Source organism: Podarcis cretensis, assembly GCF_951804945.1.
Source record: "Podarcis cretensis genome assembly, chromosome: 2".
In the NCBI taxonomy this organism is placed as follows: Eukaryota; Metazoa; Chordata; class Lepidosauria; order Squamata; family Lacertidae; genus Podarcis; species Podarcis cretensis.
In genome coordinates this window covers 55,739,425-55,754,278 of record NC_137171.1, presented here as the reverse complement: position 1 = coordinate 55,754,278, position 14,854 = coordinate 55,739,425, and the positions used below count along the sequence as shown (strand labels likewise).

Here is a 14,854-nt window from a genome sequence, read left to right as displayed (position 1 = left end):
CCAGCCTTCTGACTAAGAGCAATATTAAGCTTTACCTTAGTTTAACGACATTCAGCCTATAACTGACTTCAGTCCGTGGTTCATAACCTCCAAGAGGTTGTGTTCCAAAACCTCTCTCTGTAAATACTGAATAAAAAGGGGATGATCAGAATTTTTTTCCTTGCCGAACAACCGGCTGTGGGAGTTGCTTGCAGCCACCTGCCAGCCGGGGAGCCACCGCAGAAAAGGCTTGTTCTCATGTTGCCGCACTCTGAACCTCTCATAGAGAAGGCACACAAAGAAGGGCATCAGATGATGACCACAAGGTTTGGGTCCCTTCATATGGGAAGAGGCGGTCCTTGAGATATTGCGTTCCTGAACTATTTCTGTAACCATCAACATAACCAGAGCCACTTTCAGTGCTGAAAGCAGATCAGGACTGAAATGGGTCAAGGTACAAGAGAGATAATTTATTACGGTGAAAGATCAGTTCACATAACACAATAAAAACAGCGTTCATAAAGATAAAATATACAATCAGAGCAGATTGCAGCAATAGCTCATGAGTTAAAATTGAGGTCAAGGTAATTAATCCCATCCACAAATTCCTGAAGCTGGACCACCACCACATGCTCAAGCACCTTATCCAAGTAGGGAATGTATGACACCATCCAGGAAATATCCTGAGAGGGCTTGTCTAGAGAACTGAAGCTGAAACATTAGTGCATTCATGACTGAGGTAGCATTTAATAAGTTGTCTGATCCACACCTCGTTTTTTCCTAGGCAGTACTTTCAGTCAATTCTCTTCTGAAGCAGTATTTTTGTTAGGCAAAAATTTCATCATTGGTATACAAGGTTTTTATGTTCTGAAAGCGTATGTTAGTAGCTTCTGAATAGAGAGGTTTGCCTATTACTCACTCCAAACAATAAAAAAAAAAAAAGACCTGCTCATTTCATGTATTCCTCAAAATAGCTTTTGTGATTTTATGGTCCTGGAACACTACTGACTGCATCTGAGCCGTGTTTCCATTATTATAAAATGAAGATTGGGTGGGTATCCTTTCCTTTTATCCTGGAGCTTTGAAGGAATAAAGTCCACAGTACTCTTATCAGTACAGTGGTACCTCTAGATGCAAATGGGATCCGTTCCGGAGCCCTGTTCACATCCTGAAGCGAACGCACTGCGCATCTGCGCGTGTGCGGGTTGCGTTTCGCCGCGTACGCGCATGCACATGACGTCGTTTTGAGCGTCTGTGTGAGCGGCGAAACCAGGAAGTAACGCGCTCCGTTACTTCCGGGTTGCCGTGGAGCACAACCCGAAAATGCTTAACCTGAAGCTACTTCAACCCGGGGTATGACTGTATAGATAAAATGACAAAATTATTGGGTAACTTTTGTATCTGACCTGCAGATGGCACCAGGCATTGCTGATGCGTTGCTTAAATTGTTTTGTGGAATGTTTCTAAACACATTCTGTGTGTATGGTGTGTCTGTGTGAACACAGACCCAGGGAAAGTACAGAATGACTATTTATTTAAAATGGGGCAAAGAGTGGCAAGCAGGAGAAGGGGTGTGAATTAAAGAAGCTCTTTAAAATGTGGCATATTTTACATATGTGTTATGTTCCCGAGTTGAATGCACAAATCCCAGATGCAGTATAATGTATAATGTGCTCTTGAGACTGAGCAGGACATCACTCACCTGAGAGAGTGAGGCATGGCTACATATATGCTTGAGTCTTTTGCTCACTGAAGATCTTACCAGGCCTTTCAAGTTAAATGTAAAGACTTAAGTGGATGAAAATGCTTTAAAGAAGCTGCCTGCTACTGTCAGTACTGTGATCTGTATCAGAAGAGAAGTTTTGAAAGCTCCAGAGGTTGCACAGTGTCATACAAAAACGCTAGTAAAAGAGTGATTAAAAAAAGCAAACCTGTTGCGTACATTTAGACTAGGGGATGCTTTAGTTCAGAGGTTGCAAATTGTTTTGGCATAGAAACTGCTGTGGGTATCACACATGTGCAACAACTCTCCCCAGATGTAATTGCCCCCCCCCCATTAGATGTGTGTGTGTGTGGAAAGAAAGCCTTCTGTTGCTTAGAGAAGGCCTCTTTTAAGCCTGATTTTAGTGCAGGAATGGAACTCTGTGGGCATCAGGGAAGGCCTCTGGTGGCAGATCTGTGCCCATGGGTACTGTGTCGATGACCCATGTTTTAGTTAGAAGTAGGTCCCATTGAGTTCAGTGGTGCTTACTCCAATATAGGTGTGCAGCCACGCTGGACAACCTTGTGGATGTAACTTCTATTTTGGTCAATAGGACTAATTCCCAGATGTGTGTGCACAGAATAACTGTAGTTTCTTTTCTTTTTTCCTTTGGGGGTGCACTGTGATGTTGGATGGGAAGAAAGGGCAGTAGCAATAACTCTCTCCTTGAGTAAACACAGTCGTACCTCGGAAGTCAAACAGAATCCATTCCGGAAGTCCATTCGACTTCTGAAACATTAGACTTCCAAAGCGCGGCTTCTGATTGGCTGCAAGAAGCTCGTGCAGCCAATTGAAAGCCGCAGAAGCCCCATCAGACGTTCAGCTTCCAAAAGAAGGTTTGAAAACCAGAACACACAGTCCTGGTTTTTGATCTTTTGGGAGCCGGAACGTTCAACTCCCAAGGTGTTCAGGAGCTGAGGTACGACAGTAGAATCCAGTGAGAGCATGTCTGTCTATCTCTCTCTCTTACCTCAGCCACTTGGTGTTTTTTTAAAAAAATTCCTTCTCTCTTGCAGCTACTGGCATTTCTGCAAGGGCTATTCACATTCTACCACCATGGCTATGAGCTTGCAAAGGATTTCAGTGATTTCAAGACGGAGCTGACAATTAGCATACAAAATGTAAGCACAGAGTGGAATCACTTAACAGAGACAATGCAACTTTACCAACTTTTCACAAAGGATGTTAATGAGAGGTTAAAATTGTACACAAACAATCCCCACTCCCCCAGTGGACAGGGGGTAAGCATGGTGACCTAACACATAGCCTCCATAGCAGCTTGTTTCCTTCTGTTTATGAATGTTGAGAGCCAGCTGTCTATCCATGTCCATGCCTAAGTGCAATAATTTCAGTAATTATTTGCTTCTTCAATAATTGTTTGCTTCTTCAAGAATGTGACATCATTTGTGAGTGTTACTGCCAGAAGCTGTTGTTGGCAACTTTCAGCCTCCACTTCTCATGTAGGATGAATTGCTTCATAATTGGAAAATTGCCTTGTGGTTTTATGTGGAAGGATTTGCATTTGGGAGGTTCTTAGGTGTATATAGTTATGTTATTGCACATCTGTGTTTCTCAAAATACTGATACTAGCTACCTCTCTGAGAAACTCTGGTGTATTTGTCGAATGCTCATACTTCGAACTGGAACTATATGCACACACTAATAGATGAGTGTATCTCTGTTCAGATTGCCATAAACATGGTACTTTTTATTTATATATAAAAATTGCACATGAGAGTTCATAAATGTGCTGTTGGTTCACACCACACAACCTCTCTGTGATCCCAAGCATGTGTGAGTTTAAGGGTTTATATGAAGCTGTTGGTTCCTTTGTTGTACCCAGAGCAGTAGTAGCTTCTTTTTCTGGATCCTGTGTGTTTTAAGACTGGTAAAGGCTACCTAACACCACTTTTTTACCGTCTACTTTAAATGCAGACAAGAAATCGCTTTGAAGGCACAAGATCAGAGGTTGAGTCCTTGATGAGGAAGATGAAGGAGAATCCCCACGAGCACAAAAACATCAGCCCTTTCACAATGGAAGGATATCTCTATGTCCAGGAAAAGCGTATGTGTTGCTTCCCCTGGGATCATGTAGCTGCTATGCAATGGACTTTTGAGTTGACTTGTGATAGTTCTTATTTTAGTTAGGAAAACAGGATGAGCCTCTCTTGTCTGTATGAACAAGGCTGACCTAAGCTCCTGTTGCCTGCGGTAGAATCCCTAATGTCAAGGTGTGTAGTTCTCCTGAAATAATAATAATAATAATAATAATAATAATAATACCACCAATACTCCACCCTGGGCGGCTGACAACATATCTAAAAACATAATAAAAACTTCAGTCCTAAAACTTCCCTAAACAGGGCTGCCTCCATCGTGGTATAGTAGTTAAGAGCAGTGGACTCATAATCTGGTGAACCGGGTTTGATTCCCTGCTCCTCCACATGCAGCTGCTGGGTGACCTTGGGCTAGTCACACTTCTCTGAAGTCTCTCAGCCTCACTCACCTCACAGAGTATTTGTTATGGGGGAGGAAGAGAAAAGGAGATTGTTAGCTTTGAGACTCCTTAGGGTAGTGATAAAGCAGGATATCAAATCCAAACTATTCTTCTTCTTCTTCTTCTTCTAAAACTCAGATTGTTGTTTATTTCCTTGACATCTGAAAGGAGGGTGTTCCACTGGGAGGGCACCACTACCGAGAACATGCACAACATTGGTTTTTAAAAGATTCCATTCAACAGTTCTTACTGGCCCCAGTTATCGCTAGCTTAGAAACTTTTATAGAAAGCTTTAAATAGATCCTGCCTTACTTTAAGCATATTGAAAAGGATGCTAGTTGAGCCATTTCTTTTTATACAAAAATGCTACATCATGCTACCCTTTTCAGAGTACAGTTGTGGTGATTATGAATTGATGTTCTGCAACAGGAGTTCTCAGACCTTTCCCCCTGCAGATTAGTGGAAAATTGCTAGAGGTCTCAGTGGACCACTTCATTGTTTTTTCTTTTGCAAATCAAAACATATAGATAACTGTTTAATTTTTTTAAAAAATATTCAGTGTCATCAAATATCATCAAAACCAGGATGGCATTAATGTAAATAGTGAGCCTTTGGTCAGGTTTCTAAGAAGGGTTCTTGGCAAATGTTTAGGGTAAAATTAGTAGACTGCATCAGTGCTGTATTATGAAAATCATGGGCTTTAGGCTAGGGCCTTGTTAGACTGGCTCTGGTTGAAACAGCCTTGATTTCCATAATGCAAAAAAATCAGGAGTGGGGCCAATTATTTTAATTTATTTAACAAAAGTTATATAGCACTTGATTGTAATAAAAACTCTAAGCAGTTTACAAGAAATATTAAAATTATCAACATTACAAAGAAGCAATTTAAAAATTAAAAGCTAATTAAAATTATTCATTAGCTAAACAGAGATTTTAAAAATCAACACCTATGTTTCTGAATAGGATTTCCCAAACAAAAATGTTTTAAGCAGATGCCAAAAAGATGACGTTGAGGGCACCTGTCTGATGTCAATAGGGAATTCCAAAGTGTAGGTACTGCTACACCCAAGACTGTTGTGTTTTGTGTGCAAAGAGTAGTGTGTGGCGTATGTAACAATGCCAGTTCCACAGATCAAAATCATTGAGTGGCACATATGTAATAAGCCAATCCCACATGTAAACTGGTCCCAAGATGCTAAGGGCTTTATATACCAATAGTATATAGTATAGTTGAACTTGGTCATAGCTGTTGTATTAATCAAAACTGCTAAAAGGTGCTTATAGCCATTGAGGCTACGTGGACCTCAAGTGGCAAAGCTGGATGGATCTAGAAGCACCCCCAGACTGTGTACCTTCTCCTTCTAGGGGAGTGCAACATCATCCAGGGCAGGTGATGGACCAATTTCTTAAACATAGCAACCACTCATCCATAGTGCCTCCATCTTGCTAGGATTCAAGCTCAGATGTCTTGGAGAAATAGAGCTGAGTCATAAGAATGTATTGCTTAAGTGTAAGAAATATTTAGAGTTGTCACCAGACATGGAGTGAGTGTTACCTGTAGAAAAGGTCTGCCACCTGAGCAATTGGACTGGCCCTGTGTAAAGTCAACTGGATGGAGCCTCTGAAAAGCATGGCTTATAAGGTACAACTATTTCATCATTGGTTATTTTTATCTCTGTCTCTAACATCAACCTATTTCAATTATTTTAGGTCATTTTGGAACAACATCCTGGGTGAAGCATTATTGCACATATCACAGTGAATCTAAACGAATAACTATGGTGCCTTTTGACCAGAAGTCTGGCGGAAAGGGGGTGAGTGAAAATGCAAGTATCTAGCTATGTGGACAGTTCTAGGTGTATTTGTTGCTGTTGCTGCTACTACTACCACTATTACTACATTAATAGAAATAATAATAATAATAATAATAATAATAATAATACTTTAAAAATACATTTGGGGATTGTGGAAAATCTGTTCAGTCAAGGTAATATTGTCCTTTTTAACAACTTAGTCCTGAGTGTTGAAATGTCTCACTAGTAATAAATAAACTGCATAGTTAAGACATACCCTAATTCCTGATTTTTACTCTTTTCATTACACACACACACAAACACACACACATATGTTTGGGTCCTACCCTTGACAGCAGGAGAAAACAATCCTGCTCTCTCTTCCATGTGGCAGCCCTTCAGATATTTGAAGATGGCTTTCATATCATATCTCCTCTCAGTCTCCTCTTTTCCAGGCTAAACATATCTAACTCCCTCAACCTTTCTTCATCAGACCCTTGATCATCTTGGTCACAATATTCTTAATTAATTGATTATATGTGCATTTTCATAAACAAAAATATCTATTGTTGTTGTTGTTGTTGTAACATTGATGGAACACACTTGGTATTGCTCCCTGTGGTGAGATCAGTGTTGCATACATCAATCTATTTACATTTGTGTCTCACCATTATTCCATCATGGAACCCAAGGTCAGTGCATATGTTGTCTCCAGGCAGACATCCACCCAGGTACTGACAAGTCCCAGACTTGCTTAGCTTCGGCAAGTTGGTGGTCTTATCGTGCCTGCAGACCAAATTCTGGGACTAGATCAAGTGCCTTTAATATTTGTATCAGCACCTGTAGTCCCCACACACAGCAGCTGTTGTTAAGGGTTAGATTGCTGTTGTACATGAAGGTTCTCTAAGTAGAGAAGCTTGGCTTGTTGGTTAGATGTTTGCTAGTGGATGAGGGTCAATAAATTCGGGCCAGCTTTTTTGACTGGGTTAGGAATATGCTATAATTTTGTTAGGAATATGCAATCAGTTAATTACACCCACCCCTCATTTTGAAGCAGAGAGAAAGGGGGTGCAAAATGGTCAGGCCACAGACCACTTGTGCGTGCATGCAGATGCATGTATGTGCATGATGTTAAAATTCAGCATGAGAATTGGGGATGGGGGCAGTTTTTGTGAGCTTAGGAACTGAAACTGAAACGGAAACTAGAGTTGGCTAGATTTCTTTGAGGCTTACCCTGAAAGTATATGCATAGTCCTAGAAGATAATTTGCCCTGAGATAACTTGGGAAACATTTATTCCAGAATAAGGTTGTTTCATATGAAAACCTTGGAAACATTTCAGATCTTCAGTGAAGTAGGCCCTTCTATAGTTGGACAGGCCTGTGGCATTTATTTTCATGTAGCACAATGAGGTGCCTCTAGGCAGCAGGTGCTGATGGGGTGCATTTGTTATGGGAATGGGGTGAATCATTACATTCACTTTGGCTTGTCCTGCAGCATTTTATTTACTTGCAGTTGAATTTGCAGTCCTGGAATTCTCCTTAACATAATAATAAAAGAACATTAATATTCCCCTCACTAGGTCAGGTTGTTTTGTGAAGTCACTGCTTGGCACCCACCTGGCTCTGCTTCCCCAGTAGAGTAGACCAGTCTCTTCCTGTTGATTTATTATTATTATTATTTGCAGGATGATTCATGGTCTGGGAATGGCTGTTACCAGCAGTGGTATTTCTCTGCCAGAGTAGCCTTTTGTAGTCTCCTCTCCCCATCCCCACCTGATATTTCTAAGAATCACTAAATTGAATCAAATCCAACAATAGAGGAGTGGCTCTGTCTGATAAAGTGGTGGGCATATCTAGTTTTCTTCAAGAAAGGGAATTGGATTACAGTCAATAGTAGTCAAGTGTACAGGACTTCCAGTCATCTGAAAGAAATAGATTACTGGTAAGACTTGTATACTAAGGTTTCTATCCCTGGAAAGACAGCATTCTGGTGCCTTAATAGGGTCAAGGGGCAACTTGACCTTGGTGGTGAAAGAATGGAACTCAGAGGAAACGTATTAATCTCAGTTAAATTCTCCCTCTGCCATCACTGTGACTGAACAATGAAGATCTCTCACTCCGCTGCATGAGGGACTTATTGATCCTATGAGATAGCTAGAGTCTGCTGTAGCTTCTCTTTGAGGTGGGTGAAGTAACTGTGGTTGTGGTGTGGAACAGGATCTTATTTTGCTGCCTCAAATCCATGTGGTTTATAGCACCTTTAAATGGTTGTAGACTGCAGTTGTATGTCGTTATTCACCCTGCACTCATCCTTTTCTTAATGACATATAGCATATTCTCAAGACTCTTTGCCCCTAAGTAAATGCCATGCAGATTAAACAATTCATGGAGGCATGAGCTTCCATAAGCAAGTGCCTACTCCACAGGTTGTGATGTTGACCACCACATTAGATGGCTTTTAAAAAGGGGGCTAGATGGATTCAAGGAAGTGAGATCTATCAACAGATAATGGCATTGATAGCTAAATAGGATCTCCAGGGTCACAGAGAGTGCATCACTGAAGACCAGCAGCTGTAGAGCAATAGTAGGCTAAGGCTATTACCTTCCTTTCAAGCCTCGCTTCTGGGCTTTCTGCACCATTGATGATAAGCAGGATGCTGGACTAGAAGGACCTTTGATCACACCCAGTGGGGCTAACTATCTTAATATTTTTTAAATCAGTTCTGTGGTTGATGTATTTTTACAAGGTTTTCTGTTTGTGATTCTGTGGGGGATAGATTACAAGTTGTATTGCAACACTGACCTTTCTGTACTGCCTAGTTTTCATCAGTAATCCACATTGGGCCATATGCTACTTACAAAATTAAGACAAGTGACATTCAGAACAAGGCTATTACCAGTATATTATTTTAAAATATATCTGTAAATTGGTCTAATCTTTGGTCTTCATCTTATGCCAGGGAGATGATGAAGCCATTATTCTCAAATCCTGCACACGTCGAAAAACTGATTCCATAGAGAAAAGATTTTGCTTTGATGTAGAAGCAGTGGATCGGTGAGTTGCATATGTATTTTGCCTTTCTCTCAGGAGGCCCAGCGTGTGCCAGTTCCTGTTTATTAAATTGTATGTTACCAACTTAAACACTGATAGTCAAGACAATGAAAAATTGAGATAGAGGCTATCCTAAATTTCTCTAATTATCTAGATTCATGGAATATTCTTATAAGAATTGTCTGCATTGTTATTTTTTTTTTTTACCGATATCAAGCCGGATAGAAGCTTTGGCTGACACTATATTATTTAGTCTAATAAAGACACAATTAGTGATGTGCCTTTGAGAAACTTATGTCTTCCTTAGTAGCTGTCTGCGTTTTGGGCCCTGGGAGCAGACCTCATGCTTGTTTGCTTCCTTTTGGGTCTAATTCACTAGGGTTGGAAGTGAACAACTGAACTGGAAAGTTCTAAATTATTTCAGCATGAGATCTCTGTGCAAATGTGGACCTATCAGTAGTGACCTATGTGGTGGAGTGGAGCCTCCCCTTGCCAACATCGCTACAGCTTACATGTATGGAAAAGTGTGGTCAGGGCTATGCAGATGCATTGGCAGAGCCAATCTGTCACTCTCACTGGTGCAGCCCCAACCTACTTGTGGAGGTGGCTGTCTGGACATTTTTGAACAGTGGAAACTTCTGAACACTGGAAGGCTTCTGAAATGTGTGGGGCCTCCCTTAGACTTCCAGCTTCAGACAGTCACCCTCTGCAAGTTGAAGGGTGATGGTAATGATGATAGAAGAAGGCAGAGCTAGTACTCTTGTTCTCATCTGTTATCTCTAAAAGTGCATACCTGAAATAGGTTACATATTTTTAAAGGTAATATGAAATAAAAGTTCTTTTTCTGAAACATTATTTAGAAAGGTGCTGGAATATTGATAAGGAAATGGTAGATGCTTAATATTCACCTTGTTCAAGCTAAGTTCTTTAACAACAGAAGTCATATGTGTAGTCACACAGAAGAGAGTCAAAAAAAGGTCCTTGATATTGATTTTTTTTTTTACTGTAGCAGCCCAGTTGGAAACAGAATATAGGGAATTTATTTTGGCATTCTGCCCCTGTCGTCTCTCACACCTACTGACGTGCAACTGAATATCTGTTACAATTACAAAATAAACTAGGGGAACAGATAAAATGGATTGGCATTGGGCTGTAGCAGGAATGAGTGAATTGGGAATGGATGGAGTCAGACCAGGAAACACAGGCAATCTGTTTCAGTTTTCCTGTTTTGCATTTTGTGCCACTAAGCAATGGTGCTCCAGAGGCATTAGACAGATGGCATTAGTGATTCCTTGCTGCTTCCAAGCATTAATACCATAAAATCCTCTCATTCATGTGGCTTCAAAATATTGCCACTAACGAGCAACATGGTAAAACAGTGTTGCGCTCATAAATGGCCTTTGCTTTGAGTCAGGCAGCTTGCATTAAATCTCTGATCTGTTCCTCTTAAAGGTAAGAGAGCTAAGATGTTTGGAATTGTGCTTTTTATTATTCTAAAGTAACCATGAACATCACAAATTAAATTCTTAATACGTTTAAGTTTTGTTTTTGCCATACCTAGTGTTTAGTGCAAAACAATAATAGTAATGCCTGGAAGGCAGGCTTTGGTTTTCCATTCCCTTTGATGCTGACACCATGGAGCAAGCATGTAAACATCTGTATTATATTCACTGTGAAATGAGTGCAAGATAAGGACTGTGAATTGTTGTTGTTGTTCAGACTTTATTAAACAAAAATTGACCCCAAGAACTGCAGCATTTCCCCAGAAATTCCCCAGCCACTTAATTATTTTAGTTGATGTATTGCTGTAATTTATTACTTTGGCTTACAAGTAAATAAACAACATTTACCACAGTTAAGACAGCGAGTCCAGTTTAATTTCTTTTAAAAAATTGTTACAATAATGCACGGAAACCTAAATAACATCAAGTGCCTATAACTATGTCCAATCAATTGAAGACTGACTCCCCATAGCTTAAAAAAAGTTGATATACCGATTGAAGCTTTATTTGTGTGAATTTGTTTTGCTAGAGCCGTTTGATAGGACAGACATGATGAAGTGGGATGATGTCTTCAATTCAGAGAATCTTATCACAGCCAGCCATATGGCCAAACCGCTTTCCACGTCTGTGCCCACGTTATTATTCATCAATAAAGAGGGGGCCATACCTTTTTTGTTGGGGAATGGTATGAGGGGAGAGGAAGCAGCGTATGCAAGGGAAGATAAAATACACTGTCAACAACGTTGACTTCATACAGAATGCTGGACTGCAGCATATGCACAAGTTTTACTATGCAGCCTTAAGCTGGGGCTGTAGAAGAATGCAAACAGCTTGCTGATGATGTCATTCCCATAAATAAGTGGGTTAATGCTTTTCCCTGATTTGTGTCTCTGTAACTTGTTGAACACGACATTTTATCGCCTGAAAGCTTTTCTGCAAACACAGCATCTTCTCTAGATGGTTGCTTCAGTAATTCTTAAAGCATTGCTGAGGAAACATTAGCATGGCTGTTTCTGACCCAGCTGGGGCACACAGCCTGAAATTGTTCATACGCACAGTAAGAACTGAACCATTTAAAGATTTGCTGCATAGCCTGTAGGTGGCAGTCGTGCGTGATTTATTAGAGGATACAACATTTGATTAAGCTAGAAAATAAACATTGCCCAAAGGTGTTGTGTATAAGGAGACTTCCACTGCAGTTGTGGAGTTCGGTTGTTCACATTGCTTAGGACAAGGTTTTTGTGATACTGTTTTAAATTTCTGCTTATTTAAATCAGTGTGAAAATTTGTAATTTTTATCATCAAGCAATGTCATCATGTCTGGGGGTGGTGATTAGCCTTTGGCTCCCAAGTCTTTGCTGGACTACAACTCTTATCACACCTTGACCACTGGCCATGTTGAGTCTAATGATATCTGGAGGGTCATATGTTACCCACCCCTCATTTAGTCTATGTAGTAATTCTGCTTTCAGTCATAACCTCCTTATTTAGTAGCAATCCACTGCTTCATTAAGCTGCCATAACTTGAAGTGTCACTAGTAAGAGGCTTGGAATATATCAGGACTATGGGGAGAATTCAGTGTTGTTCTCTGCTAATTGTTCCATCAGCGCAAGCATTTTAGCTTGCTCGATGGAACAATCTCCTCTCTTTCCCCCCTGCATGCTGAACTGGGGTTTTCCCAATAGCCTTCTGAAGCCAATTTCAGGAGGCGTGGGAGTGGAGTGGAGTGGGGGGGGGGAACCCTGTTGTGCTAGCAGATATCTTTACTTGGGCTTCTGCTAGTGGCACTAGTTAGTTGCATATGGCCCAGCAGGTGTAAGTCACATAAATTTGTTAATACTCTCAAGAAGTACATTTTTAGCATGTGTATATTTAAAAGAAAAGTTAGGCACAGAGGCTCAGCTTCCTAATAAAACTTAAATCACATTTGGTAAGCCGTTGGCTAATTAAACAATCTATGGCCTTTTAAACTGTTGGGGATGTTATTATTTTTACTTACTATTTGCATTTTGTGTTTTTGTGTTTTTACATTGTAAACTGCCCTGTGATCCTTGGATGAAGGACAGTATACAAATTTAATTAAAAAATAAAATAAAAAACAAATAGAAATTTGAATCATTATTTCTAGTCTGCTATTTGCTGTCTTTATCATGATCCATAGTTGTCACTACTTTGACACATAGGGCAGGCGCAAACATAATGATTAACCAAGATGAGCAACAGCCCACAGGATCACTCTCCCTCCCTTCTCATGTGTGAACTTGCCCCTCCTTCCCACCTGTCCTTAAGTGTTGATACTTTATTATGCATATTCTCATATTAACTGTTGTTAATCCTCACAAGTGCAGTCCTGTGTGATCATGATCTGCTAACAGAGCTCTACATCCCCATCACATTTGTAACTTATAACTATAGTGTGGACTGCCCACTTTTTAAATCTCCTGTTGTAGTAACATGTGCAATGTGACTGCTTCTAGTGGCTGGGCCAACTTTGACATACTGATATAATTAGTGGTATATGTTCTATCCCACAAGGCTGCAGTATTGTGGGAGAGACTTTTGGAGACAGGGGGAGTTAACTGACCTGGTCAAAATGTGTAATTTGGGTGATGGGGGTTTGGAACAGTTTCTTAACTAAACCCCTGAACTAGCCATGCAGATCGATGCTGTTTACGAAGCAGACTCACAGTTTAGCTTCCTGTCCTACCTGCAGCACTTCAGCTTTGATATATATTCATTTTTCCTCTCTTGGATGAGTTCTGTGCTGGTCAAGTGCAATACAACCTGTACTTGTTCTTTTGCTGTGTCACATTACTAGTGACCTTTGTAGATGAATGAAATCTTGAAATTATCATGTTATGCCTAATGCCATGTAAACTTAAGCTGCATTCTGCCTCTCTCCTCCACCCACCCACTTGTGTACTGTTTTCTAGAGATGTACAAGTGGTGATTCCCAAATGAATGGTTGTTCCCTGTGAGTAAGCTGGCAAGAGTTTTGTATGTGAGCTGCCAACACAGCAATGGATCGTAAATATAATCCAGAATGTAGGGTTCCTAGATGGTAGGGAAGGGATGTACTGTGTCTTGTGTTTGAAAAAAAAACATATCTCTGTAATATCTTGATAGCTACTTAAGAAGCCATGGGTTTAAAGTCTACTTTTCACCATAGGATAGGGACCAGGTTTTGATCTTGAGGAACTTCCTCCATTCATTTCTACTATTGGAGTTGAATACGCTTTTTCCAGCATTCAGACCTTACGACCAGTGTTAAAAGGCTGGCTCACATTTGTTCTTCTGTCATCTTTTCACTTTTTTAATGTAAGTAGGTAGGAAATGGAATGGTCACTAATTCACAGTCAGTTTTCATACAAAAGTTGACGTGAAACAAAAGTTTAGGTCTTAATGATTCTTCTTTTGAGGAACTTCTAGTCCCGAACACGTGAACCGCAAATAGCAGTACAAAAATGGAGAGGCAGAGCTTTCAAGGACATAAACCAATGACATTTATTTTAAAGACATGACAAGATAACTTGGGAAGGTTAAACTTCTCGTGAATGATTCTTCCTTATATCCAGGCACTGTACATACATTCAAAGGGGACTTAAACTGGGGAGTGGGAGGATGTGTTTGCTGATCATTCTGCATTGAAAAGGAAGGTCCAAAGGGGGCTGCGTTTTCAGGGTTTCAGTGGTGCATACAAACTCTTCTCTGAAGAGGGCAGGCCCAGAAACTGTGGGTACATGGGGGACAAGGTCAGGGTCAATGTGAGTGCATTTGATGCACTCATGCATGAGTCAGGGATTCAGTGATTCTTTAAAGTTTTTCTGCTGAATATTTAAACACTGCTACATTTTTAAAAAGGTTGCCTTGTATAATAATAATAATAATAATAATAATAATTTTATATCCCACCATTTCCCCTCAACTTTATCACCTAGTTGGAAGAAGTACAGGCATAATAGAAATGCTCTTCAAACAGATGGTTGATTACTCTCTTTAGAGGCTTTGTGAGGTTTTCTGAGAACATAATCACAGACTTTGATAAAATCACAATGGTTGACAGGCTATACAGATGTTCTGTCTTTTTACTTTGTATTGATTTATCTTACAAATACTGAAGTGCAAGAAATTAGTACTAGTTATTTTGCTTGGCAAAGCCTGTGTTTACAATATTCTCATGGCATTTTATATTTTTTTAATGCCTTTTATTTTTCAATGCCATACCTGTGTGAGTATGGAACAATTGAAAAGAATATATGGACTGAAA

The 14,854-nt window shown here is 40.1% G+C and overlaps 1 protein-coding gene across 10 annotated transcripts in view; it reads left to right on the top strand.

Annotated features, from left to right (window-relative positions):
* The window catches only part of ARHGAP26 (Rho GTPase activating protein 26), a 215,783-nt gene that overhangs the window by 65,278 nt on the left and 135,651 nt on the right, over positions 1 to 14,854 (top strand). For 6 of the 10 annotated variants that reach the window (XM_079967947.1, XM_079967952.1, XM_079967950.1 and 3 more), the window contains 4 exons: positions 2,758 to 2,862; positions 3,677 to 3,806; positions 5,949 to 6,064; positions 8,993 to 9,087. In XM_079967947.1, the coding sequence (XP_079824073.1) occupies positions 2,758 to 2,862; positions 3,677 to 3,806; positions 5,949 to 6,064; positions 8,993 to 9,087 (446 nt within the window). The remainder of the gene's footprint in view (positions 1 to 2,757; positions 2,863 to 3,676; positions 3,807 to 5,948; positions 6,065 to 8,992; positions 9,088 to 14,854) is intronic. The other 4 variants (XM_079967949.1, XM_079967953.1, XM_079967951.1 and 1 more) reach the window with 1 other exon arrangement.